Source organism: Patiria miniata, unplaced genomic scaffold, assembly GCF_015706575.1.
Source record: "Patiria miniata isolate m_02_andy unplaced genomic scaffold, ASM1570657v1 HiC_scaffold_4, whole genome shotgun sequence".
Lineage (NCBI taxonomy): Eukaryota > Metazoa > Echinodermata > Asteroidea > Valvatida > Asterinidae > Patiria > Patiria miniata.
In genome coordinates, this window is record NW_024037071.1 from 6218442 (window position 1) to 6243436 (window position 24995).

Sequence of the window (24995 nt, forward strand, 5' to 3'; positions counted from 1 at the left end):
AAATATTTATACAACTTTTAAATAGTCCTAAAGATGATATTTGGATCGAAACCTCTTCAGATGCAAGTTATTTAGGAAATGGCTGTTCTTTAAACACAGGGGAATGAAAATGGCAGATGCAGTATGGGATGGCATATTTACATTTCTTGCATTTGGTGAAACATGGCTGTTGTAGCAACGTGCATAGGCTGCTTGGCCGTTCAGCGTCCAACAATTTAACGGATAATGAAGGCGATGTGTGCGTAGAAAAATGTCTGCTATGTAGGTAAGGGATCGTCGTTTTGTGTACTTCATTAACACAGAGTATATTAATCTGAATGTGTGATTTTGATGCTTTTTTATTCGATTTTTTCCCTAGTTTGTTTGCCATGATCAACCACTCACAGTCACAGCACACGCTCGTATCGTGTCATGCGCCAGCAGTGCCACAAATCACATTATTGTACAGTGGCACAGGGTCATGGGTAATGGTGATTGATGTACATACACAATGTACAGATGTAGGCGTGTGTAAACTAGCTAAGGAAGGCACTGACAAAAAAGTGGGAAACATTTTGCAACCTGATGATGCCACTTTTTCCTTCATACACTCATCTCAGTCAATGAACTATGAAGGCAATTCATAATTTCATTGCAAAAATGACTAGATAGGCCCTAAATATTGACGCAGTGGCTATTGTTACGGCAGCCGTAACGCATTTCCCATTTTCTATCGTTACGGACTACTGCAACTTTTATAAAAACATGAGAAGAAAATATAAAATTAGAAGGAAAAAAGTGAATTTGAACGTTATGAAATTCGGACTTTATTTCCCTTTTATAAAAAATCCTCCAAAGCCTCAGGTGAGAAAAGGAAAAAAGTGCGAGTGCAAAACTGAGATCTATGCGAACCCGCAACCTCGCGGTGCAAAATCCTACCCTCTATCAACTGAGCTGTCGCACTGCTTGCTAAAACGTGGGGAAACAAATAATTATATACCTGCGTGCGTATCAAAAAAGTATCGTAGAGGGTGCTAAACAACGGCTGCCGTAACGATAGCCACTTCGAAATATTAAAGGGAAGATACATTTGCAAACATCAAAAACTAATTGAATTAGTTTTTGATGTTTGCAAATGTTGTATCTTCCCTTTAATATGATCAAATTGTCACGAAATACTTTACTGGATTGTTAGGGAATGATAGTCTAAAGGGCGATCGTGTAGTGTAGGGCCCCTGTTTTGTTTTGATCAAATTAGAGTCAAAAATGTTTTTTATTGCTCAAAAATCACCTTTACAATCAAAAGCAGACTTTTCTCAATTCTAATGACACCCGTTTTGCAATTTTGAACAGTTTCTTGGGCTAGAAATCACATTTTTCCTGCGCGGTTTGTGCCTTGCGATTCAGCGCGCCGTGCGTGCTCACGGTACATCGCGCGGTGATCACCATCTTTATTTTCAGGTTGCGTGTTGTCGCTGCGCTGTCATCGTAATTTCACCCCAAAATTTCCCTCAAAAAATCAAACCATACCCTCTTCTATGACATACCTGTTTATTGAGAATGTCGCCAACTAGTTTGGTTGGTCAGTGATAATTTTAAAGTGGATTTTTTTCCCTTTGGAACCGGGCCCTACACTACACGATCGCCGTCTAAAGCATCCTTTGAAATCGTGTCTCCTGGTGTGCTGACATTTTCAAGAAAATTTGTGTTTTTCCAACGCTGGTCGGCCGACCAGCGTTGGAGAAAACTGGCCTTTCTTTCAAAAACCGCTCCGAATTTTTCATAACAGTTGTTCCGCATTGTCTTTGCAATTGATACACATCTGTGTTACTTTCCTACCTTTTTTTGGCAGTTCGCCATCTTGCTTTTTTAGTCTATTTTCTGTTTGTCATTGTCGTCTTTTACCCTCATACATGTAAATCAAAGCCCCGCCCTCTTTCCAAAAAATTAAACCTGCTGATATTTAAGAAGGTGTCATTGCCAACAGTTCAAATGTGTCAAGAAATATCAGAATGTCACTTTTGAGTGTCATTTCGTCAGCTGTTTTGGTGAGTCTTTTAACCTTCTGTAGGAACAGGGTCCTAAAGGTAAGGATTACCGAGTTGTTCCAACTCACCCCAGTAGAAACATATTTTCTGTTACAGCTATTAAAGACTGGAATGCATTGCCGTCCAATATCAAAAGCATCTCCAGTCTTCCAGTATTTAAGAAACAAGTAAAGTCACATCTATCACAAAAAGCCAACCATAGGGAAATATAGTGTTTTGAATTAATGTGGCTGATTTTAATTGGAAGGGGATAAACACCAGTAATATTCTTTTAATGACTTTGATTGTTCCAATTTTTTTTAATTATATTCGTGGAATTTTGACTGTGATTGTAATTCTGAGTAATTTGGCAAAATAATTGTTAATTTATTGGTAATGTATTGGTCTTTTGTGTTTTGTGTATTTGAATTTTGTAAATTTGTCTATACTTGTGGGACCCCAATGGAAATAAGCCTGTGTAATTGGCTTTCTTGGGTTATCCCAGAAAGAATCAACTGTTCTTTGTCTTTTGTATGCATATTTGTTTGTGAGTTGATTGATTTCTGAATAAATTAATAATACATGTAAATAATAAAAAAAAAAATGCATGGAGAATTTTTTTGACTCTCCATAGACTTTGTACACAATTGCTGAAGTGGCGTCACGTTGCAACATTTTTTCCCTTTATTCTAATAAAAGACTCACCAAAACAGCTGACTAAATGACACTCAAAAGTGACATTCTGATATTTCTTGACTCATCTGAACGGCTTGTAATGACACCTTGAAAATTACTGCAGGTTTAATTTTGTGTGAATGGCAGGGCTTTGATTAATGAGGGAAATTATGGCACAAGACAACCAGAAAGCAGGCTAAAAAAAACAAGAAAGCTTGATGCAATGAAAGCTCGATGCTGATTGGCTAATTACAAAAAGAGAAAGAAATTCTCTAGTTTTTCTATCAGCCAATCAGCATCAGGCTCTCTCTCTCCTAATATGTGGATTGGATTTTCAGTCCCTACCTGATTCCGTGGGTTTTCCACGCAATATTCTTCTTAGGTTTTCCTCCCACATCTAAAACTGTAATTTCTTCACATTGTCTTCTCTTTACTCGGCCCCCTGGGACACCCGGTCAGTGGATTCCATTGTATGGGCTACCCAGTTAAAATAATGTATTATTATTAAGAAACTTATGAACGAGGCATCATTTGAAATGTAGAAGTGTACTTATTAATTTTTTTACAGAAAATTTGGTACATGAACCAAGAATTCTGAACTTTAAGTCATTGAAGTAATGTGTCTGCTTGCGTGCATATGTACATGTATGTGAGAATTTTGGGCGGAGACTGACTGAGACTTTATGCTTAAAAGTTACTGACCCAACATCCCATAGAAACGTTAATTACTCATCGTCAAATAACTAGGACACGACCCACTATCATGACTACTCAGATGCTCAGACTGAAATACTGAGCATGCCTGGCAGAAAAAAATATTCTAAGCATTTAGTCAGTCTAACTTGACCCACTCTTTAGGCCTATCCAACAAATAATATGAGACTACAATCCTAATGTATTTCAGCAGCCATGCTTGAGGCCTCAGTACAAATATTTAAATAGGCTCTGCAATCATTTGCACAGATTTGATTTGATTTTGAAATTTAAAGGTACGTACCGGTACATGTAGGGTCATTTGTGATTTTGTTATTTTTTGTTTAAAGCAAGCATGTAACCTACAGAGTTCTAGCTCAGTGGCTACATTTGAGAACACAGAAAATATAAACACAATTGTTGTAACTGGATTCTGCTAACTAGACCCTCACCCTAGACTAATCTTTTTTTTTTTTAATCGTTCTTGTTTTTTTAGAGGCAGCAAAAAATTCACAAAATAAGGTTCACACAAGCACTTTAAGTCCTGCAGTTGCCTGATGTCAGGCTAAATTCGAAATGATTTCAGGCAAATGTGTCTTTGAGTCAGATTACATCCCTTTGTTCAGTTACAATTGGTTTTCAAAATGTAGAAAACCGTTCCTGTGCATGTTTCAAAGAGTTTTCATCGTCAAATTGTGCCTGTACGATCATAAATGTACGTACTTCCACATTATACATGTGAATCACAATCACATTATAATGCTTGAAATTTCCCCAAATGCACACACGCTCTCTCAAATTGAATCAAATGGACTGCCGCAAACAGGAAGGGAAGGGGGGCGACAGCACTTGGAAGTTTTTGTTCATTCCGACCGATGGCAGTTAATTGAACAAACTGATGCGTTACCACGGCAACTTGTGTGTCACCGGGTCTGACGATGTGCATGAATTCCCCTGATAAATCTTAGTTTCAGCTCCTGAATTGCCTCTTTTCTACTCTCTTTGTGAATTTTTTTTTAGCTTCTCGGGGTGGAAACATGGATGGCTTGCATTTATTACGAAACCTCTTGAATTTTGTCCGGCAAATACTGGGGTATTCTCATCTGAAGGGAGACAAGTATTAGCAGTGTGCCTTGCTTGCACTTGACCTGTGCTTGGTTAGTGTTGACTGATCAGACGCATTCACTTTACAGAAAATACCAGTATGCTGCTAGAACTAGTACTGGTGATGTTCTGGGGAATAAGATACATGAACATTAACTCTCCCCATTTGAAATTTTTTTTTCTTTGAATAAATTTTGAAAAGTTAAATGTTAACAAAACTATGAATGTTTTTCTGGTTTTTTTTTATTGGGGGGGGGGCAGCTGCATGTAATAGACACACTACAAAATACACGTGAGCGTTTTCAAGCAGCTTTTTGAATTATGCAGTGCAGTGTAGGATTGATAATTACACCATAATTCACTAATTGATGATGGTGTAGGCCTACATGTACATTGTACATGGATTCAAAAAGTAGCAGCATGTTCAGTGGATGTACATGTAGGTATGCTTTCATGTTTGAATTGTGTATCTGTATACATGTATTATACTCTATGACAAACTAAAAATTAATAATAATAATAATAATAATAATAACTCTTTTCGCAGCAATAGGGTGACTTTCCCATAGACTTGTGCACAAACCTAAACTGTCCCCTAACCCAAGTTCACCTTATGTTTTTTCCACGAAATTTAGTATTTATACTAATTGGACCATGAGGAATCGATGTAGATGGTTAGCGACAGCAAAATTCCTTGTCCTAAGGGTCGTTTTCATAAAAGGGCGACAGTTATTTTGTCGCCTCAATAAGGTGTATCGCCCTATTGTGGACGGAGTTCGCAAAACCTGTCGCCCTATTACAGTAATAGTAGTAATAATAGTTAATTCTTATGTAGCGCATTACGTAATAAATATCTTAAAGTGCTTTACATGTATGTATTTTATAGACAAAGCCCAGTTTTCAGCCTCAGTATATTTTTGCCAGTATGTGGTCATTACTGTTTAGACATTTTCTTCATGAACCATCCATACTAGACTTAGAACACACAGCACAGCACTCGGGGAAATGCACGTCTGGGAAATGCACAGCACTCACTCCCTGCATTCTAATCCAGCGATAGCCGGTAATTTGGCAGGGCCTTTTCAAAAATTAATGAATTTCTGTCGAACACAATAGGCACTGCATTCCAATTTTGTTTGTTAATATTTTAAGACAACATGTACATAACATGTAGCACAGGAATTTACTGTCTTTTTCCCTTTATGCCATAATTGCGAATGAATAAACGAAATGAGATTTTTGGAAGGTTGTACATGTACATGTTTGTACACTGAACTTCAGTACAGTTTTATAAACCTGTACAGACTACATGTACAGTGTATTTACAATATGTTGTCCTTTGAGTGTGGTTTTCATAATCTAGTAAAATTAAGTCCCAGAATTTATACAGCTTGCTTACTTGCTTATCTAGAAAGTGAAAATTCACTCCCAGTGATAATAAGAAAAGGGGATTTAGACCGAAATGGATTCACTCCAGATTTCACTGGACTGATTCTTGTTCAATCTACATGTACATTTAGAGTGATTTTCAGTGTGAATCGTCTGATCTCGAGTTCCACTATTGGAAATGAGAGAGTGGTCTGGGTATTTTTGGCTTTTGATTGTGGGTGGAGATGTTAAAGCATTTTAAATATGACCCCCAAGAAGTGCTAAACATTTACGAAAATTTGCAAGAATTGATTCGGAACTTTCGTACTTAAATTGCGAATATGTCAGAATACTTCTTACAGATTTTTGTTAGCTGTGTGTCCAAACACTCCTACATGTGTACCGTAGGCCTATGTATTTCTACTCATCCTGAAGAGTTTAGTTAGTGCAGCCTCAGTACATAGGCTTGATTTCTGCAAGATAATCTTCTGTTTTAGTCAGAGTGTCAGTATTCAGAAAAGCAATGGACTCAAGCTGCCAACACAGTCTGAATATCATTCATTGTTTGCGGAGCCTGCAATAACATCTGATGTAAATGTGTCAGCATTGCAAATTTTATGCGACCCTGCGCACCAGCCAATTGGAGTCGACTTTAGAAATTGTTACGTCTTCTCGTGCAGAAATATGAACTAAGGGGTTGATTGGTCAGTTCGCTGTCATGTTTTTTGTAATAGGTTACCAAAGACCCAATAGAAGGCGCCCTCGGAATGGTCAGAATCTGCAGGTCAAGATGCAGTCTTGTTTTGCACTAATTGCCGAATCTTCGCGGGCATGTTGTTCTGCAAGCAGCTATTCCATAGACTAGCTTAAGTATTATGTGTATCTTTCAAAATCCACAAAATATGCCAATAAACCCCCCAAAAAACATAAGACAATAAGCAACTGTACTATTATTGTATTACCGGTACATCGAATCTACATGTACATGTATTCTCTGAAGAATCCAGAAAATTATTCAGTCCTCAGGCTGTTCAGATGTTAAAGAGAGTAACGGGCAGAGTGGTTTTGGGCGGTTATGGGGTAACGTTGTGTTCCAGTTGTTACTGTTTAAAATTACATGTGACAACTCCTAATATGTACTGTGCGCTGTGCTGTACATTACATGTTATTGGGAAAGGAACTGGCTGTCAGCAAGCTTTTAAGATAAAATCTAAGCAAGTGGTATTTTGGGAAAAAGAGATGGAGTTTGTTTTTCCCGTGTTATGCAGTTCAGATTGGAAAAGGGGCGACGTACAAATGTACATGCGATACTGAAGGAATTATACTGTGACACGTAGCAATAAATCATGTACAAACTCGTAATTGGTTGAATCTGAGGTCTGGATTTCTTGCCAGTCAAGGCTTGTCCAAACAAACTGGCCAAAATCAAATTACTCCACACCAGAAGGCAATTTAACATCTTTCGTCTCAAAATCAAGCATGGCATCAACATGTGTATATTCAAACCCCCTCCCCCCTATTTTTTCAACTCTCCAACATCCCATATCAATCTATGCAGTGCATCCCGTAGACGAATTGATCCGGGCACGGGCGTATTTCAATCGCGTTCGCCAGCGTGCTGTACGTCTCCAGCGCTCTGCGAGCAGAGACACCTGATCGTGCTCGCTAAATATCAGAGGTTGTCGTCCCGTTCCAGATTTTATGCGCGGATACTGCCTCTGCCTGTGGGGCAATGAACGATATCAGCCCAGCATGTTTGTATGGACACAGACGTACTGTAGACACACACACACACACACACATTGAAACTTGCACTCAACCTGAATATTTCTTTTTTGTTGGGTTTGTTTTAGAGGAATAGGCCTAATGCATACATGTACATGTATCTCAAATTAGTACCGGTACCGGTAGTTGCATACTAAAGAAAATCATGGCTGTTCTTTATAGCTGTTTTGATTTGTGACTGGACCAATCAAAGCGAGTCTTTCCTGACAATATTTTGTTCACATTTTTCATGGTATTTAAAGAGCACAAATAGTTTGAGTGTTTGACAACTTCTTAAAATACAATGTACTGGTATGGAGATCTGTGATGTACAGTAATATGTTGGGGGGGGGTTGAGTTTTGTCAGTATTTTTTCAGATTTCAGGGAGTTTTAAAGAATCTGGAATTTCTGAGGTGTTACCGTACAGGTGGCTTTGCCTGTAAAAGTTTATTTGCATGTAGAACAAAAGAAATGCAACGTTCAATCACATCCAGGTTCAAATAATCATATGATAATTTTTTTTTTAAATGTCATGTACAGCACTACCCATTTCCCCCCAAACCGTCTTGTGGGAGAACTCTGCACAAACATGACAAAGACAGATGGGCCGGTGGTCGTAATTACTCCGTTGTAATGGACCTAGACAAGTAAATCTGATTACAGATATCTCGCTTTACTCAGACACCCTATACACTCCATGGTCGTATGGCCAGAGGCAAAATACATGTACACATCATATTCAAGCTTTACAAAAGAAAGAATTTAAATGTATTACAAAAGGACAAAATTATGCATAGATCGGATATATTACATGTATGCAAAATTTGTCTTGGTAAGATTTATTTAAATTGGCAATGGTTATACAGTTGGAAACTTGTTTACCGTTGTCTACCCAGAATACGTTGCTTTTATTTGAAATTATGAAATATGAAACATACCGATACAGTAGACTTTTCATAGAAAGTGCATGCAAATTTTAAGAAAATTTTGCTTTAAACTGACATGGATCTCATTTAGCACCATATTTTAGGAAATTGCGAAAATTTCAAATTTCAAATTGGAGAAAATTTTAATGATTTATGAAAAAGTTTTTTTCTATAAATGTTGCGATGTTGGATGAAAATAAATTTATGAACATTAAAAAACAAACGCTGATGAAAACGAGCTGTTTTTTCCTTCCTGGAGCTGAACATATCTTTTTTTCTTGATTTTCTGAAAATGAAATAAAATTCATGCATAAGAAGTAACATTGTATGTTTCAGGTTTGTAAAACACCAAAGTTTATTACTAGACATGGAGTGCACAGCAACATTTGTACATTGCACATGTACATTGTATCACACTTATCTTCAGCTTTTCTGCATGCACACATTGTACGCCTAATTTGAATTCACTAGGGTTTAATGTGTACGTGCTCGATATGCTGCATATATTTTTAGAATGCTTGTGTGCAGAGAGAACTTGTCTGATTTCACGTACCTTGTGCGCTTGGATTTAATACCAGAGGTGAACTTCTGTGATATGGCCGGAGATTGCAAGTCCCACAGAATGTGGAATTGACTGGATATGCAGTGAATCTGTATTCAGTTGGATAACGTGCACATTACATACATGTACATTAGTTACTTCAGTGCGTGCTTTGTAACATGAGCAATTGAGGTGATTCAAACCATTAGTGTTAATTTGGTTCATTCTGCAAATTTGGGGTCCACTTGTTTTTCCCTACACTGTTACATCTACATGTAACATCCATGGTTCTATAATTCTGATACATTCCTTAATGCTGTCGTCCTCAAAGAGTGATTACGAATAGCAAACTACCTACCCAGTTTAGGAAACAAATCCTTTGAAGTCACTTTTAATGATACTTGAATGGCAAATTACCAAGTACCAAGGTAACAGGGACCGGAGAAATGTCACACTTTGGACCCTAAATGCTTAGAATGACCCATGTACACAAATGTAACCACAAAGTCAGTGTTGAAACCTCATTTGCAGGAAAATTAATCAAAGAGATTTAACTGGAAGTAGCTACATCTAGACATCAAGGATCTCCAAATCCATTTTGAAGGTCCTTGGAGGGTTAGGGTTAAGTAAAATAAATGACAATAAAAAATAAAAAAATTAAATTTACTTTTTTTTAAATTAAAAATTGATTTGTTTTTTGCACAACAGAGCATCCGGGCAGCAATGATGATGGAACCACCGGTGGGCCGTTTGCCGCCTCTACGTGTCCTCCACGAGCAGCCTGCTCTGGACCTTGACACCCCTCCACCCTCTCCGGGTACCTCTTCTGAATCCCTGGCTGTCCCTGTCATCGCCCGCAGCCCATCTCCCCTCTCCACATCCTCCTCAAGCACCCAGTACAGTGGGGAAGAAATAGAGCACAGCATCCGTAACCTAGCCCAGTGCTATCAGATACTCCAGCCGGGCCAACATCCGTGCCTCTGCACCCACGGGCGCGTTTCCTCGGCCTTCTCACACAACAAGTACAGTGTGACTTTAGCAGAGCACTACTCCACCCTCCAGAGGCTGATGGTCAGTCGGTCACGGTTGCACTTTGCTCGGGAGTGCGCCTCGCGGGTTTCACAGCTAGCTGAGTTTGTGCAGAGTTTGCAAGTTGTCGCCCACGAAGAGTACAACACGCTTCAGGCCCTGCAGACAGGAGGGGATGTTGAGCCGTACACCAAACTGGAATATCTAGCGGTGTTTTGCGAGGATCTCCGAATCCACATGAATAACTGGACGTCAATCCAGCACAGACTGTACAGTGATAAGTACTTGCAGTCTGTGATGCCAGAGCTCTGTAGGGACTTGTCAGACCTACAGCGCTCACTGGTATACTGGCGGGATTGTGCTCTCTGGTGGCTTCAGCAGATCATTGCCATTGGCTTGCGGATTTTTGCTCACTGCAGCCCCAACACAGCCACGCAGGACATGCTCTGGAGCATCGTTAGAGGAACTGAAAACTATAACGGGATGTTGGCGTTAATAAAAGGTCATCAAAGGCATCCTGTAACAACTTTACCCTCTCATCAAGTCCGCTATCGATGCTTGAGGTTTAAAATTGCAGAAGCCTCCTCAAGATTCACCAGGAGCTTTCAACTATTCTCGGTGAGCAGGATACTAAGTATACTCTCCAAAGAGCGTTCCAAGTTAGCCAGCCTGCAGATTCTTTTCTTCCTCATGCGAAACCAAAGCTTCATTCATATATCCAAGCAGCCTCCTCAGTTGTTTGATTGGCGCACGTATCCTTGCATGGCCAGTGTTAAGACTTCAAGATCCTCATCTGAGCCTGAAGCTGCCAATCCCAGCGCTGCCACCGGATCACTCCTCACGCTGCGAGACCTCAAAGCTCAGGGACTACTCCAAGAGACATCTCCTCAATGTGCAATCGAAACCCAAGAGGAAGGGTTCATTTCAAAACTCCTAACTGCCGTCTCAGCCTCCACGGGTCTACTACAGAAACATCGGCCCTCTGCGTCTACAGATGAGGGCAGCAATCAGACCGCTACGCAGAAACTAGCTAAACTCAAATCGCCGCGCCGGAACGGCGGCAAACACGACACCCGGAAGTCAGTACGTTGGGGTGATTCCTTCAATGCTCGCATCCAGCACGAATACTTCAACTTGTACATGGACATGATGTGGAGGTGTTGTGGGGATGAGTTGCGGGACCTTCTACACAGGCCTGGTCTTGGACTTGCAGAGATTGCCTTAGATGGAATCATGAGTCTGGGTCATGTGTACCAATGCAGCGACGCTCTTGTCGTTGCCCTCGGACACTTGATTGAGCAAACTTGTGGGAAAGGTAGGTATTGAGTACATTCACACAACCCTGTGTGTTTCTCATTTTTGTCTAATTTTGTAAAACTTGGAATTGTTTGATCATCTCATTGTTACATTTTTAGAAATATACATGTTGTAACTTTCATTCTCAGTAGACAAATTTAATAGAGCTGTAGTCAAGTTCACCATGAATCAAATCACAAGTTAAATCACTAATCAAATCACAAGTACATTAAGGCCAATCGTGAGTAAGGTCACAACAAACAGGGGCTGAACAATGGCAAAGCCTGTGCCAAATTTCATTTGAATTAGCTTCTACCTGAACTTGAGATTGTATGAATTTTGTATCGATTCACAACAATTTGGCTACAAAATTACAACAGACCAGCTTGTCTGAAGCTTAAAAATCTTGCAAAAAATAGGGACATGACATGAGTTAATTTTACCAATCTCTTAACAATGATTTCTAGAAAAGAAAATAAACACGGCACACACCCTGGTTAATTTCATGGTACACATATATTTATAAAGATGTGCAATGAATTTGCATAATATTTGCTGCGATACCCAATGCATTGCATTTCCTAAGTTGGCTAATTTTAGCTCCCCAGCGCCAGCAAAGACGAAAAATCTCATTTTCAGAGAAAAACAAGTTTCCATAATAAGCCATATGACTACTTGTGCATTGTGAGGCAGCATTCACTATGAGATAATGAATACATGGCTTCCGTCCATCGCCCTTAGTGCTTTGGAGCCTAAAGGGTTCGGTGGATGATCAGAAGCAAGAGGAATCTTTGATGGGTAATGTCGCACCGCCAACGCGAGGGCTTTCACACCCCAGCTGGCTTCCATGCCGATTTGATGTCAGTCACCTAACGATTAAATCATTACTCAGGTCAGGCTTTGATCCGCTGGGAATACTCCATCTCCCCTGACAAATATAAGGGTTGACGAAAATTTACCCCCCAAAAAACAGATAAAATGACAGGAGCTCAGAAAAGGAAACGAAAAGAAGAAAAAGCAAAAACAAATGATGTCATTTATGTCTTAGAAAAGAAGAGGAAAAGCAAAAAAAACAGAAAGAAAAATAAGACAAAGAGTGGAAGGAACTCTGAAAAGAAATTTTAAAAACCCACAAATTGATAAAAAATTGAACATGCTGTACAAAAAAGGAAAAACAATAAATATTAATTAAAGAGTTATTTGAAGGTGACCGAAAAAAGGAAAAAAGTGTGGGGGGGGGATAGAAAATTGATGAAAAAAAAGCTGAAGGAAAAAAAAATTAAGGAAAACAAATTGACTAAAAAAAACTGAAGGTGGTTAAAATACACAATTCTGTGTTTTTATGACCATATGTTGAGAATACCCTGCTTGCACTTAGTTAACTTAATTAAAGACATTGTGTATGGTTTATAGCCTTGAAAATGGACACAATGCACGCAAAGAACTGACGTCATGTACAAAGTGCGGAGAATTCACAAATTAAACGCCTGATATTGGTATTCACTTCAAGAAAAAATAATGGTTGCCGAAGATGTTGGCATGAGCTCCAACATGTACATGCCAGTGACTTATGCACATCTTTGCTGCAAAAGTACCCTAACATTTCTGAAATCAAAATACATGTAAATTAGATCCTTGCAGAATCTTTTTCAAAGGCTAAAATATATTTGACTACATTGTAAAAATCAAAATATTGTCAGGATTCAGATGTACAATGTGTAGTTTCCATTTCTATAAATGTGGCGTGTTTCCTTTCCAACTAAAACTACTGTACATTAAGAAAACTCCATATGGGCAATTCCACTCATGTTACGTTTAGAGCGGGTCTTCCGTTATTCTATAAAGTCATCCCTTGAAATTAAGTGACTAAAATACATCTACATGTACATGTAGTAAAAGGCCAACAAAATGAACTTCTATTGGTTCGGCAATAAGTATTTATTGGTAACTCACGTTACAAAAAAAGGACATGAAAAATATTTACATGTAAATACCTTGCATTTGAAAATTTTCTTCATGATGTGCAGCAGTGTGCGCTGATCGGAAGTTCTTTTAGCACCCTTACATGTACGTACATCAAATGTACATGTATATCATACTGTATACCAGTATGTCATTCTACCATTATAATTATTAAAAAATTGGTAATTATAAAATCTCCAGAGGTTTACATTTTGACAGCTCACAATAACACTTGCATTTTGCCTATGGATGTGTGCAAACAAGGTTCATTACCAAATGGACTAAATTTCATACTTTCAGGCAAAATGCCGGGGAGTTTTTTTTTTGGGGGGGGGGGGGAATTCATAATTGAACCACATAATCTCTCACTGGTACATGTACACTGCTGTCTTGTTGTCCCTTTTAATTTCAGCCATGTCTACATTCTCATGGCATTGCTCATATGGTAGATGTACATGTGGCTAGCCACACTGTCAAAATAGTGGTTGAATGGCTTTTAAGTTCATGTACCTGCCAAAGATGAAAAACAATTTTGTCATCTGACAATTTCCGACCACTCACCATATTTTTTCCCAACGAAATTGGATTAGCCCTGTCATATTGTGTCGTGTGCTGTCCGAGTTTAATAGAGTGGGAATTTGATGCTCAGGAGGTGACAGCTCAAGGGGGCTTTGTTCATATCGTCTGAGGAGATTTTGTGCTCTACATGTACATGGATGTTCGTGTATTTTACGAAGTACCGGTACTGTAAATGTACCTGTACAATGTACATCAGGCATGCAACTTTTCCTCGGATCAGCTGATTACCTCTTCTTTTTTTTTACTTCCCATGTGTGCCATAAAAAATAGAAAAAATTTGTACAAATGCTTGGAAAGATTTGAATTTCCTCTTTTTTTGTATGACTTCCCATTGCATGCCTGGGTACATGTATGTATACATACATGTACATGTACATGTACAATGTATTTATGTACATTATGTGCACATGATTGATGAATCTCCGAATATTTGATCACCTACCAAATGTCCAAAAAGCATTTTTCATAAATTAAAATTAGTTGAAAAATGTCTATGATTTTATTTTAATTGTATACGTTGTGTGCGCACACGTGTGGTACTACATGTCAAATACCACGTTGTACGGTACAATGTGCATTGTATTACTGCACCATTTCTCCGTACATTAATGTACTGCCCCTTTTTCTCCATACATTAATGTACTGCCCCTTTTTCTCCATACATTAATGTACCGGTACAGTGACATTCCCTTATGCTTAAACCAAATTTGCATAGTAATTTCGTTCACATTGCAAAACCTTTGCATACAATTGTACAGTATGTTGTACTCCTCTATTCTTACAATTCATTTGCAATTCCAATATTGCCAGATATTCCTTCAAAAAAATGCAGCCAACAAAACGGAGATACATGTATAACAAGTTCTCAGCGTTTTGCCCTAGGAATGCAAATCGATCTCCTTGTCCAAACATCTCGCTGGTTGACTCTTCTCGTCCAACATTGAGTCAGTGTTTGTATTGCTGAGGATTGCCAACGATCCTATTGGTTCATACGAGAGCTGAATTCATAACTCCCCGGCAACACGGGATGTGAATTTTTTTTTTTTTTACAAATCTGACCAATATTTATTCCAGGAGCAGAAATGAAAACAGAAATAGTGGTAAGATGAAATGATGCTTTTAAAATTTTTACATTGTGTTGTGCATGTTAGGATAGCACATGTACGAATATTTCAGCAGGATAAAATTGAACCAAAAAAAAAGAACCATTAATTAATATTGAGCTGTCACATTAACTTGCATGCACTTACACTTACAGTGTACATGTACATGTACATACTTTACAAATTTGACTAAGAACATCATTTTCTTCGTCCCTAACTCCCTTCCCATCTTTTGGCTGGAATCTCTTCCCCTCCAATCCCTCCCCCCCCCCCTCCCCCCCCTGATTTCTCCAAAATTCTTTTTCTTGAACTTTTGAGGGACGACAAGCCACTCGTTAGAAGGCTCCTCGATGCAGGAGTTAGGGCTACCGGTATAATATAAGCCTGGTTTCTGATTCAAAGGAGCATTTGTACTCACTTGAAAAACTCAAACCCAAGTTAAAAAAAAAGACAAATAATAATTTCCATGCCTACATGTAGATGTAAATGTGTACATTAAAATGTACCGGAATGGTGCGAGTACATGCACTGGTACATGTACATGTGAGAAAGGTCTTTCTTAGTTGTAGTCCATCATGAAACCATTCCGCATCCCACATTGAAACTCACATCAGCTCCAATCATGGCTTAAACTCCTTGACACTTGAAAGGCGAATAGGCCTGGACATTTCTTCCGTATGTCCGTAGCAAAATGATCGAGTTGAACTTTACAGTTGACAGTTGAGTAAAGAGAAACAGTTACACGTAGAGAGCAGTAACAGATAACAGACTTTTCCTTCCCTCAGGCTTCGCTTCTAGAATCTTCTTGCTCTGTTTTCCCTGCATCAGTACATCACAGTCTGTTCTAATGACTAACTAATCTAATATAAATGCTGATGGACCTGCAGCTCAAAACACTCCCAACCAGTTGATGGCTTTATTTCGTGCCTCTCCGTGTTGACACTGTACAGATGTTTTTGTTGGGGAATTGTGAACTAAAATGCAAGATATAGGATAAGGCTTGTGATGGTACCAACAAAAAACAAAGAAATAAAAACAAAATCAAATCAAAAATTCAAACCAAACCCAACCCCCCCCCAAATAATTTTTTTCCCCCATCCTCTGAAACATGTTCTACTTTTCTTTGTATTTTTCAAATTTGTACATAATTTCAGATTGACAGAGTCAACAGAACTAAATTATTCTAAAGATTTGACTTTAGTACGTGGAAATTTCGATATTTGGAGACTGAAACGAGAGTAGCACATTTCAGTCCAAGTCGTTATCTTGAAAACAACTTCAACCTTGTCTTCAACCTTGTCTTCAACCTTGTATTCAACCTTGTGTGTCCTCTTTCTCTCGTTTGCTGATCTGCATCCAGGTGTCTTCACAGCTGGAGCTAGTCAGAGTCTACAGAGCATCTCCCGTCAGCTGATCAGCGATGTTGCGTTCAGTCAGTGTCGCTCAGGTGAGTTGCAAATCAAATCTGGCCCAACAGCAGCTGGACATCTTGTTTTTCAATTTCCTACCCCCGAGCGTGTCTGTATTTTCTCATTATTTTATTAACCTTGTGAGTATTAATGTGAGGACAGTCCATAAGGGAGTTAGTTAGACTTAGGAAAGGGGACACGAACTAGATATTTGGTGGTTCTGATTTTTTTTGGGTACTTTTGTTTAATTTGGGGTTTTCTTTAGGTTATTTGTTCTTGTTTTCACTTTATTTTTTGAAGCAATATATTGGCAATAAGCTACAGTTATTGGGTACATGCATAATTTTGTGATTATCCCTGACTCCTACGGTGTGTGAAAATCATATTAAAATGAGAGAGGACTGTTACATTTCATTCTTTCTAGTGTTAAAACCAAGGGTTTTTAAGCGTGCAATGTGTCCTTTTTTAATATCAAATGACACATTGATTTATTCAGTGGCAATTAACGTTACGACTTGTAAGTGCTGAAGCCAATTTATTATTTTTTTAAAGGTGTAGTCAAACTACATATTAAAAAAAGGAAAAAAAATAGCAATAATTTTTGCCACAAAGTAAGATCTCAACATCCTCATCTGACTTCTTAAAAAAGAACATCTTTAAAGCAAGACACAGCATCACTCATCAGCTCCCAGCAGGTGACACTCATTTCTATCAATTACCTGCACCGCTGCATTTATTCATGGTGTATAGAGTGTTGCGATTGGTGTCATTACAATGCATTGATTTCCCTTATTAGCTGCAAAGCTGCCATTCATGCAGGCATTTCTGCCAAGTACACCCAGGTAGACAAACATTAAAGGTCACTTACAACATTTGCTTTTACTGTCATTTTTAAAAATTGATGGATTTTAGGGTTGTCGTGCCATTGACCTGTAAACGGAGCAATTTATAGATGTCAAGAAATTGTCAGGTCAGGGAACCAGACTAACTGGATTGCACCTGCTCACAGTTCAAGTAGCCGATTGCAAACAAAATGTTGCGGCAGCATTTGAGAAAAAAACCAGTCTTTCCTAACAATGGTTTGGATGAACCATTGTTGAAAAATGATACAGAATTCCACTTTTGTTTAATTACAGCATACTGGTACCAGGTGCAATGATTCACAAAGAGATGCTAATGAGACTATTATTCACTTGCAGTCAATTAAGGCTGTTCATTATGATTTTGTTGTTTCGTTTTTTAATGTTTGCAAAAGTTGTACATTATCTTTAAAACGAGGATCTAAGACACTACATATGCAGAGGTTTGTTTCTGTTCATTTAGTGGACTATTTGGAATGAGGATAATAGTAATATGGTACAGTTTTCTTACAAATACATACATGTATGTACTATGTAGTGCTTTTAACAAGATCTAAACACTTTGCAACAAAAAATTAACAAAGAGATAAAAACAAAACACCTGAATGTGTATAATTGCCATGGACATTCAGAAAACAAGTCAGCTTTTTTTTTTTAAGTCTGAAGAGCCAAGGTGGGGGGAGGGGGTGCTTTATATTTTCTTCCACATCACCGATACTGTATACATCTTACACATGTACCTAGATGTTATAATTTTTTGCTGATGTCTTTTACATGTTGCACTAAACTTAGTGAAAATCTGAAGAATACTATATTTGTTTGCCACGCACCACCAATAATAACTTGTTAAAAGAAATTAAGAGAAGCAAAACTGGTTAAAGCAGAAATAAGGACAGACTCAAAGTGACGTTTCCAAATGCTGCAATGCTGAAAATGTACTTCTGCTTAAAAATCACATGCTTAATGTACATCGTGTTATTCGTGTACACATAATGTGCGTGCGTGTCTGTATGTAAAGTACATTCATGTACTGTACATTGTCCCTGTACAGTACTTCCCAACATACGTGCGCAAGGTGGGCCCGATACGTCCATTTTAATTTCTTTCATAATCACATGGCAAGGGTCCAATTTCACCACCACGTCCTTGCCCCCGAGCATTCTTGTGCAACTCAACACATTAGCAATCGTGACTTAATACACGGACTGCAAGATTTATCAACGATTATGATAAATGATCGAACATGTAATCCATCTTGACTTGACATTTATAGCAGTAATTTCTGTGTCAGATGGAGAGTAATAATCATAAAAGCATTATATCTGTACATGTACGTCAAGACGATGATGTCTTTCAAATATTTTTTTTCCTTGTCTGCCTTCTACCAAAAGTACAGCGGACTATCACAATTACATGTAGTTGTTAAATCGTGAATTCTCTCTTCCAGATCTAGATGTATTTTCTTTTTTTATTCAGCATGTTCAGATTTGAAGACATTTTACATGATACATGTACCTGTTCTGTATTTTACATTGCTAGACAACTTGTAGGGCATATTTTCATATGTTCATGGGCATACTCTGTACGATACATGTATACGCATGAAATGGATATGAACAGAATATTACATGCTCATTGTAATAATGTACATGTTTACAGTGTACGTGTATAAATTGGCACAATACTAGATTTGTAATGTTTCATGGTACTAATATTTTGAAGTGATTTGAGGAAATTGTGTAAAAAATGTAGACGTTGAATAAGAGATTTTAATAATAAATTGTGAACAGGCAAAACTGCCCCCATTACATTTACTGCTGTGTTGGACATGTACCGGGTACGTTGGACATTTTGAGTTGTGCAAGTAGATTATAACTGATGAATAATTCATCATCCTGGAGATGTTGATCTCATGAAAATCTATGATCATGATGATAGTTAGTTCTGTTTTTCTACATAATTTTCATATTACCGTCGAGCTAAAGAAATAACTTCATTACTCCAGGGATAACTCATTAGTTTTTGCCGTTTTATTTGTTACCTTGCATTGTGCCTCTAACGAGATTGGGATTGTTTTTCGCACAAATTAATCCCCAGTTGCATTTGTACATCTAAATATAGAGATTCTAATAGTGGTTTAATTCTCTTCGGTATTTCCCCAATTAATGGGATTTCAATAGAAACCATGTTTACAATGAATTCGATAACTGAGGAAAACACAGGCATTGCAGAGCCAATTTTTCTATTTTTGGACTCCTTGCCATGTTATAATGAAGAAATGCTCAATATGTTTGTGCCATTAGGGGAAGTATTATTCAGATCAAGGTGTGACAGTTTCCGGTCCCTGTTACCTTGGTACTTTGTAATTTACCATTCAAACATCATTAAGAATGACTTCAAAGGATTTGTCGTTTGTTGGGTAGGTGGTTTGCTATACGTATAATCACTCTTGGAGGACGACTGCATTAAGGAGTGCATCAGAATTACAAAATCAAAGATGTCAGATGTAACAGGGACAAGAAAAAAAGTGGACCCCAAATTTGTAGAATGACCCACATACATACGGGTGGGTAAACCGATTTGTGCGCATATGGCGCGAAGTCCACAGGACTTATTTTATTTTGCACATATGTGCGCAAAACCATTGCATCTTTGCATGATGGTTGGCGCACAAGCCAATGCATACGAATGCCCCCCCCCCCCCAGGTTCTCCCAAGTGTTTGTTACTTAACTCGCATCTCTTTCTTCCCAGGTATATGTCACGCCTTGGCCTGCAGCTTCACAGACAAATGCTTCGCAGTGAGTGGTCCCTCTTCCATCAACCAAGGCAGCAAGACGTGTCAGCTGTTCCAGGTATCGCTGTTACCCCTACTGAGCCTGCTGTCTGCTGCTGAGCACCAGCATTCAGCAACCAAGGTCCTCCCGAGGGGTGCATGTAAGTACATGTCACAACACCTCAAACACGTCAAAATGCTTTCATAACTCCTCTTATGATTCTAGTCCCCCACCTTCCCCTAAATCCAAGTGTTGGCTTTGCCATACTTGGATGGAATCACAACTTTATGTCTCTATGTAGGCTTTACATGCTGAAATTCAAAACTTGAATATTTTGCATTTTGCCTATACAGTCTCAGTCATACCGATAAAACAGTTTTGAACATCGAGTTTGAGTGTTTGTTTTTTAACTCTAAATTTGTGTCCTTATAACATTAGCTCGCAATGGAGTCACTCCCGCCATACAGTCACCTAGTACCCAGACTCTCCATCAGGCCTTATCACTGTCTATCATGGTCCTGGAGGCATCCAGGCACTGGTGTCTGACTAAGGGCAACCAGTTCCTAGCATCCTGGTCTGTCAACAAATTCTTGCTTGTCTCACAGAGTGACCTCAAGGTATGTGCTGGATTCGAACCATAGACCCTTAAACTGATAGCCGCCAGACTGGCAATGTGCAGTGAAGGTATGGACCGGAGACCTTACCTCATGACATATGTGTATATGAGGACATACAACAGCCTTGTGTTTCTATTATCTTAATGGTTGCTATTTGTCTTGGCTCTACCGTCTCCCCTATACTTCGATTGCCCTACTTCTCCTGCACACTCATGCGTCACATTTAACACAGCACCCTATTAGTACGCACTTAGATATTTAAATTAGGTCGACCCCAACGTCATTGTTCAACTTAACAATGTACGTGCTGGCCGGTATCAGACTTAAAATGGCTTTCCCCCATTTGAGTCTGTGCTTAGACCAGTCTTTTACCCAGCATGCTGCATGCTAAATTTCTACTCTGTGGGAAACACTAAACTTTACAATTCTCATATAATATCCTGTACAATGAAATTAACACTTTGAATTTGAAATCAATTCTGTGTTACAGATAACGCTTGACTCCTCAGTGCACATACTGCAAGCTTGCCAATGGCTCTCTAGTAGTGCTTCAAAAGAGGTCCATCAGAGTACAACTCATCACAAGGAGAAAGACGCAGCGAGATTGGAAGAACTGAAACTCAAACTAGATGCCATCAACTCTAGGCTACATGTGAGTGTCACCCTGTTTTGTTTTAAAACTGGACCTAGACAGTTTGTGGTTTATTTGATGAGCTGTATCCTCTCTGAGCGATCCCTGATTGCTATTTTCCAGGTTTGTGGCATTGTGAATGTTGCTAGCATCGTGACTAAGGGTGTGATTCCTGACTACATGGCGTATACAGGATTAAAAGATCCCCAACATAGCTAGATAGCTCAGTTGTTAGAATGCCAGAAATGTACTCATCAGCTCGCAGGTTCAGAGCTTGCTCCAACTTATATTTTTTCCCCTGATTTGTTTTGGGGGCAGATTACGTCAAGCGAACTTCTTCAGGTGTTTGGCCAGCACTGCAGTCAGATGTGTGCTGATGTGTGGCAGCAAGGCATGCCCATGGGCAAAGTGTGGAGAAAGAAAACCACTGATGGTGAGTAACAGTGTTATAATTGAGTACTCCTCCATGAGGACGAGTACAAGTATAAACACTGCAGTGTTTTGAGAGCCTATTATGACAAGTTTGAGTACAGAAAACTGTAGTTGAGAGTGAGTATTGTGGTCTTTTTGACAATAGACAACGTGCACAGTAGATGCACTTTGTGACCATTTCTGAGAACTTTAAATTTCAAAATTGCAACCTTGCGTACCCCTTTCCATTGATCAATATCAATCTATTTGAATATTTTGTTTTAATAGATCTGCCTACCGAACATAACCCCTATGTCCCAGCAGCTGTCAACACAATATTGGTCCCGCTGGTAGAGGGAGTAAGTAATCTCAGGATATCAGCCCAGATTGCCATCATATCCGTCACCGTGACGAACATGCTGGAGATGTGGATGGCGCATGTACTACGAGAGAAGCCCAAATTTAGGTAAATTTACTTCTCTGCAATTCTGATGATTTCTCTGCAATTCTGATAATTGCGGACAAGTTGCGGGTAGAATCATTCACTGTTCAAAAGAAGCTCTGCATTTGTCCCAGACACGTTCCAGCAAAATTTTCATTAGCAACTGCTTGACTCACCGATACTGATAACTTCATTGTGGGAAGACATTGTGGGAAGATTGTGGGGAAGTTGTTCAGAACTCTGCAGCTTATACCTGATAAAATGTCCGCAACTTGAGATGGGCCCTAACTGACAACAATGAAATTGATGCACTTAATCCAGTTACCTACATTATTCTCAGTTGGGCAATATTCATGGATGAGTAACTTCACAAAGTGATACCATGCTATAACAATTCCCATTGCACCTAATCTATTTATCTACATCTGTTCTCAATTGGGCAGTGTTCACGGAGCCCACCAACTCAGTCAAGACGTGGCATATGTGCGCACATGGCTCATGTCAGACAGCAATGGCCTGGAACTACAGACCAGACAGAGCATGCTCACACTGGACGCCTTCAGGCACTTTGAGGGCGCTATTTCACTTCTGAAGCACCAGCCACGTCGTAGAGGCATCAACTCACCCACCAGAGATGACGCAAGTGAGTTTTTAGGAAATGTTTGTGAAAGAATTACTGAAAAAGAAATGGGAAATGTACATACAAATGGTTCTGAAACAATGATGAATATGTATCATAAAGATGTTGGAGTATTTTTGTTTCAATAATCTCTCTGTCCCTGTGCTCCCACCCACATTTCTTATAGACGTTAAAAATGAAGTACAATTTTTTATGAATCTTTTCTGATTGAAGTTTTTCCTTAATGCTGTGACTTTTGACTTATTCTAGATTCTGAGTACAGCAGCAGCACGGTGCCCAGCAGCGCAGGGTCCCACCAAGGCAGTGTGAGCAGTCTATCAGACACCCTACCCCCGGGGGGAACCAACACGGTGGGGGAGCCCCTAGCCCTGGGGAACGGCAGCGACATGGGGGAGAGCGGATTTGAAGAAGAAATATTCCGAGTCCCGCACCGTAAAGAGTGGCTGAGCTTGCGTGTCCACGGCAACCAAAAATGGCGGCTGTTGCCATTTGGCTGCCTAAATGTGGGCGTGGACTCTTGACAGGGGGGCGTATGTTGCTGGCAGTAGACGAGAGACTAATTTCATGGATCCACAAAGCAGAAAAAGACTGCTTAGCAAATTTGTATGCTCAGCCAAAAATTTCTTGGTAACCAGTCATGACAAAGCTCATCTCATGGAGTTTTGGCTGGTAAACCTGTTTTTGATAAGCAAGTATTTTAGTGCTTAGCACATTTCTGCACTAAGACAGCTCCTTGAAATTTACCCCAATTAATCCCAATATATTCATAGCAAAAAATCTATGAGCTGTTGAGTTTATCCTACTCTTGCGTTAAAGGCTCCATACACTTTGGTTCCAATTTGATAGGGCTCGGTGCTAAGCGCAGACATTTTACTTAGCACAAAAAATATTTGCTTGTGAAATAACAGATGACCATCCCATATCACATGAGTGTCACATTGTTTGTGACTGGTTTACAGATCATAACGTGTGCCAAGCAGGATTTTCTGTCCATGAAAGTTGGACAGATGGTCTTGCGTCTCAGTACCCGGGAATGCAATTTCCATGGTAATTAAGTGTCACACTTGGGTGGTTTTCTAAAATGTTAATTGGTTCATCTCCGGTTTCGACTTCATGTCTGGCTTTTCAGTCAATTGGAAGTCTGTAATATTCAAATCAAATGGAAATTCTTAAGAAACGTATTCCTATGTTAATTAGTTTTGATTATTTTGAAGTAGATGACGGTCTCATATTGAGCTTGATGAGTCTCCCAGGTTAGGAGCATTAAGTTTCCTGAAATCAATACCAGATCGAGTCAAAGCCAAAGTTTTGGAAACCCAGATTTTGTTTCAATTTTACCTCGTAGGTTTTCAAAACTTGTTCAAAGTACTGTCAAATAGAATTAAATCTTTGTCTTCGTATGTAAAATATTGTTCTTTCGCCTTGTCAGCAACATACACCGTAGCTTGTCACCAGACTACAGGCACGGTTCTTAGTGTGCAAGTCCAGGTCTGGTACCTGATAACAGATATTTTGCTGCCTGTAACATACAGTGACTTGTAACCGTCCTATCAATGTTCTTATTTCTTCAAATTGCAATTATTATTATTTAATGAAATATTTGGGTTGTATTTGCAATAGGCCCTGTTTAATGTTGACATCCTAGTGTTTCGTCTATAAATAAGTATTAAATGCTTAATTGCATATCCCGGCATGTACGTCCGCAGGCAAATGATAATATATTACATTTCTCACCTGTTACTAAGGTTCACCATAGATGTGGAGGCTTGGTCGTGCTATTTTTAGAAATAATATAAGATGGAGAACAAGGATATTTAAGTCCTAGTACAAAGAATTTGTGCAAAAACCAAATCCGCCCACAATTTTTAACTGATTCATAAGTGATGTTTGCTAGTTGACAGTATTGTTGCACTTGCAACTACTTAATATTCTGATGATAAACTTCTATGAATTTAATGCCAGATCGAGTTATATAAATAAGCATCTATTTTATGCACTGAGAGAGGCATAACTATTATTAATGCAATTGTAAAACTCCCACCTCATATACATGCAGTCAAACAAAAACAAAAAAGGAATTAATGTGGAAGAAAATTGTAAATACATTTAAGTCACTTAATTAAAGAATATTGATGTACTTGATTTTACCCTTCCTTTTGTGGA

At 38.9% G+C, this 24995-nt stretch overlaps 1 protein-coding gene across 2 annotated transcripts; it reads left to right on the forward strand.

Moving 5' to 3' along the window:
* Positions 1-120: 120 nt before the first annotated feature.
* On the forward strand, positions 121-24904 carry LOC119739669. Of its 2 annotated transcripts, none has more exons than XM_038214681.1 (10): positions 121-265; positions 9787-11422; positions 16408-16494; positions 20069-20251; positions 20530-20708; positions 21199-21360; positions 21658-21772; positions 22039-22216; positions 22636-22835; positions 23082-24904. In XM_038214681.1, the coding sequence occupies exons 2-10, from the start codon at positions 9802-9804 to the stop codon at positions 23351-23353; spliced, it is 2997 nt and encodes a 998-aa protein (XP_038070609.1). In that variant the 5' UTR covers positions 121-265; positions 9787-9801; the 3' UTR covers positions 23354-24904. The 2 variants fall into 2 exon arrangements, with proteins under 2 accessions (XP_038070609.1, XP_038070610.1); XM_038214682.1 differs by having other exon boundaries at positions 121-261.
* Positions 24905-24995: the final 91 nt, after the last annotated feature.

Coding starts and splice junctions, on each gene's coding strand:
- LOC119739669 (XM_038214681.1), top strand. CDS start 9,802: ATGATGATGGAACCACCGGTGGGCCGTTTGCCGCCTCTACGTGTCCTC. Junction 16,495..20,068: donor GTTCAGTCAGTGTCGCTCAG/GTGAGTTGCAAA, acceptor CTTTCTTCCCAG/GTATATGTCACGCCTTGGCC. Junction 22,836..23,081: donor ACCCACCAGAGATGACGCAA/GTGAGTTTTTAG, acceptor GACTTATTCTAG/ATTCTGAGTACAGCAGCAGC.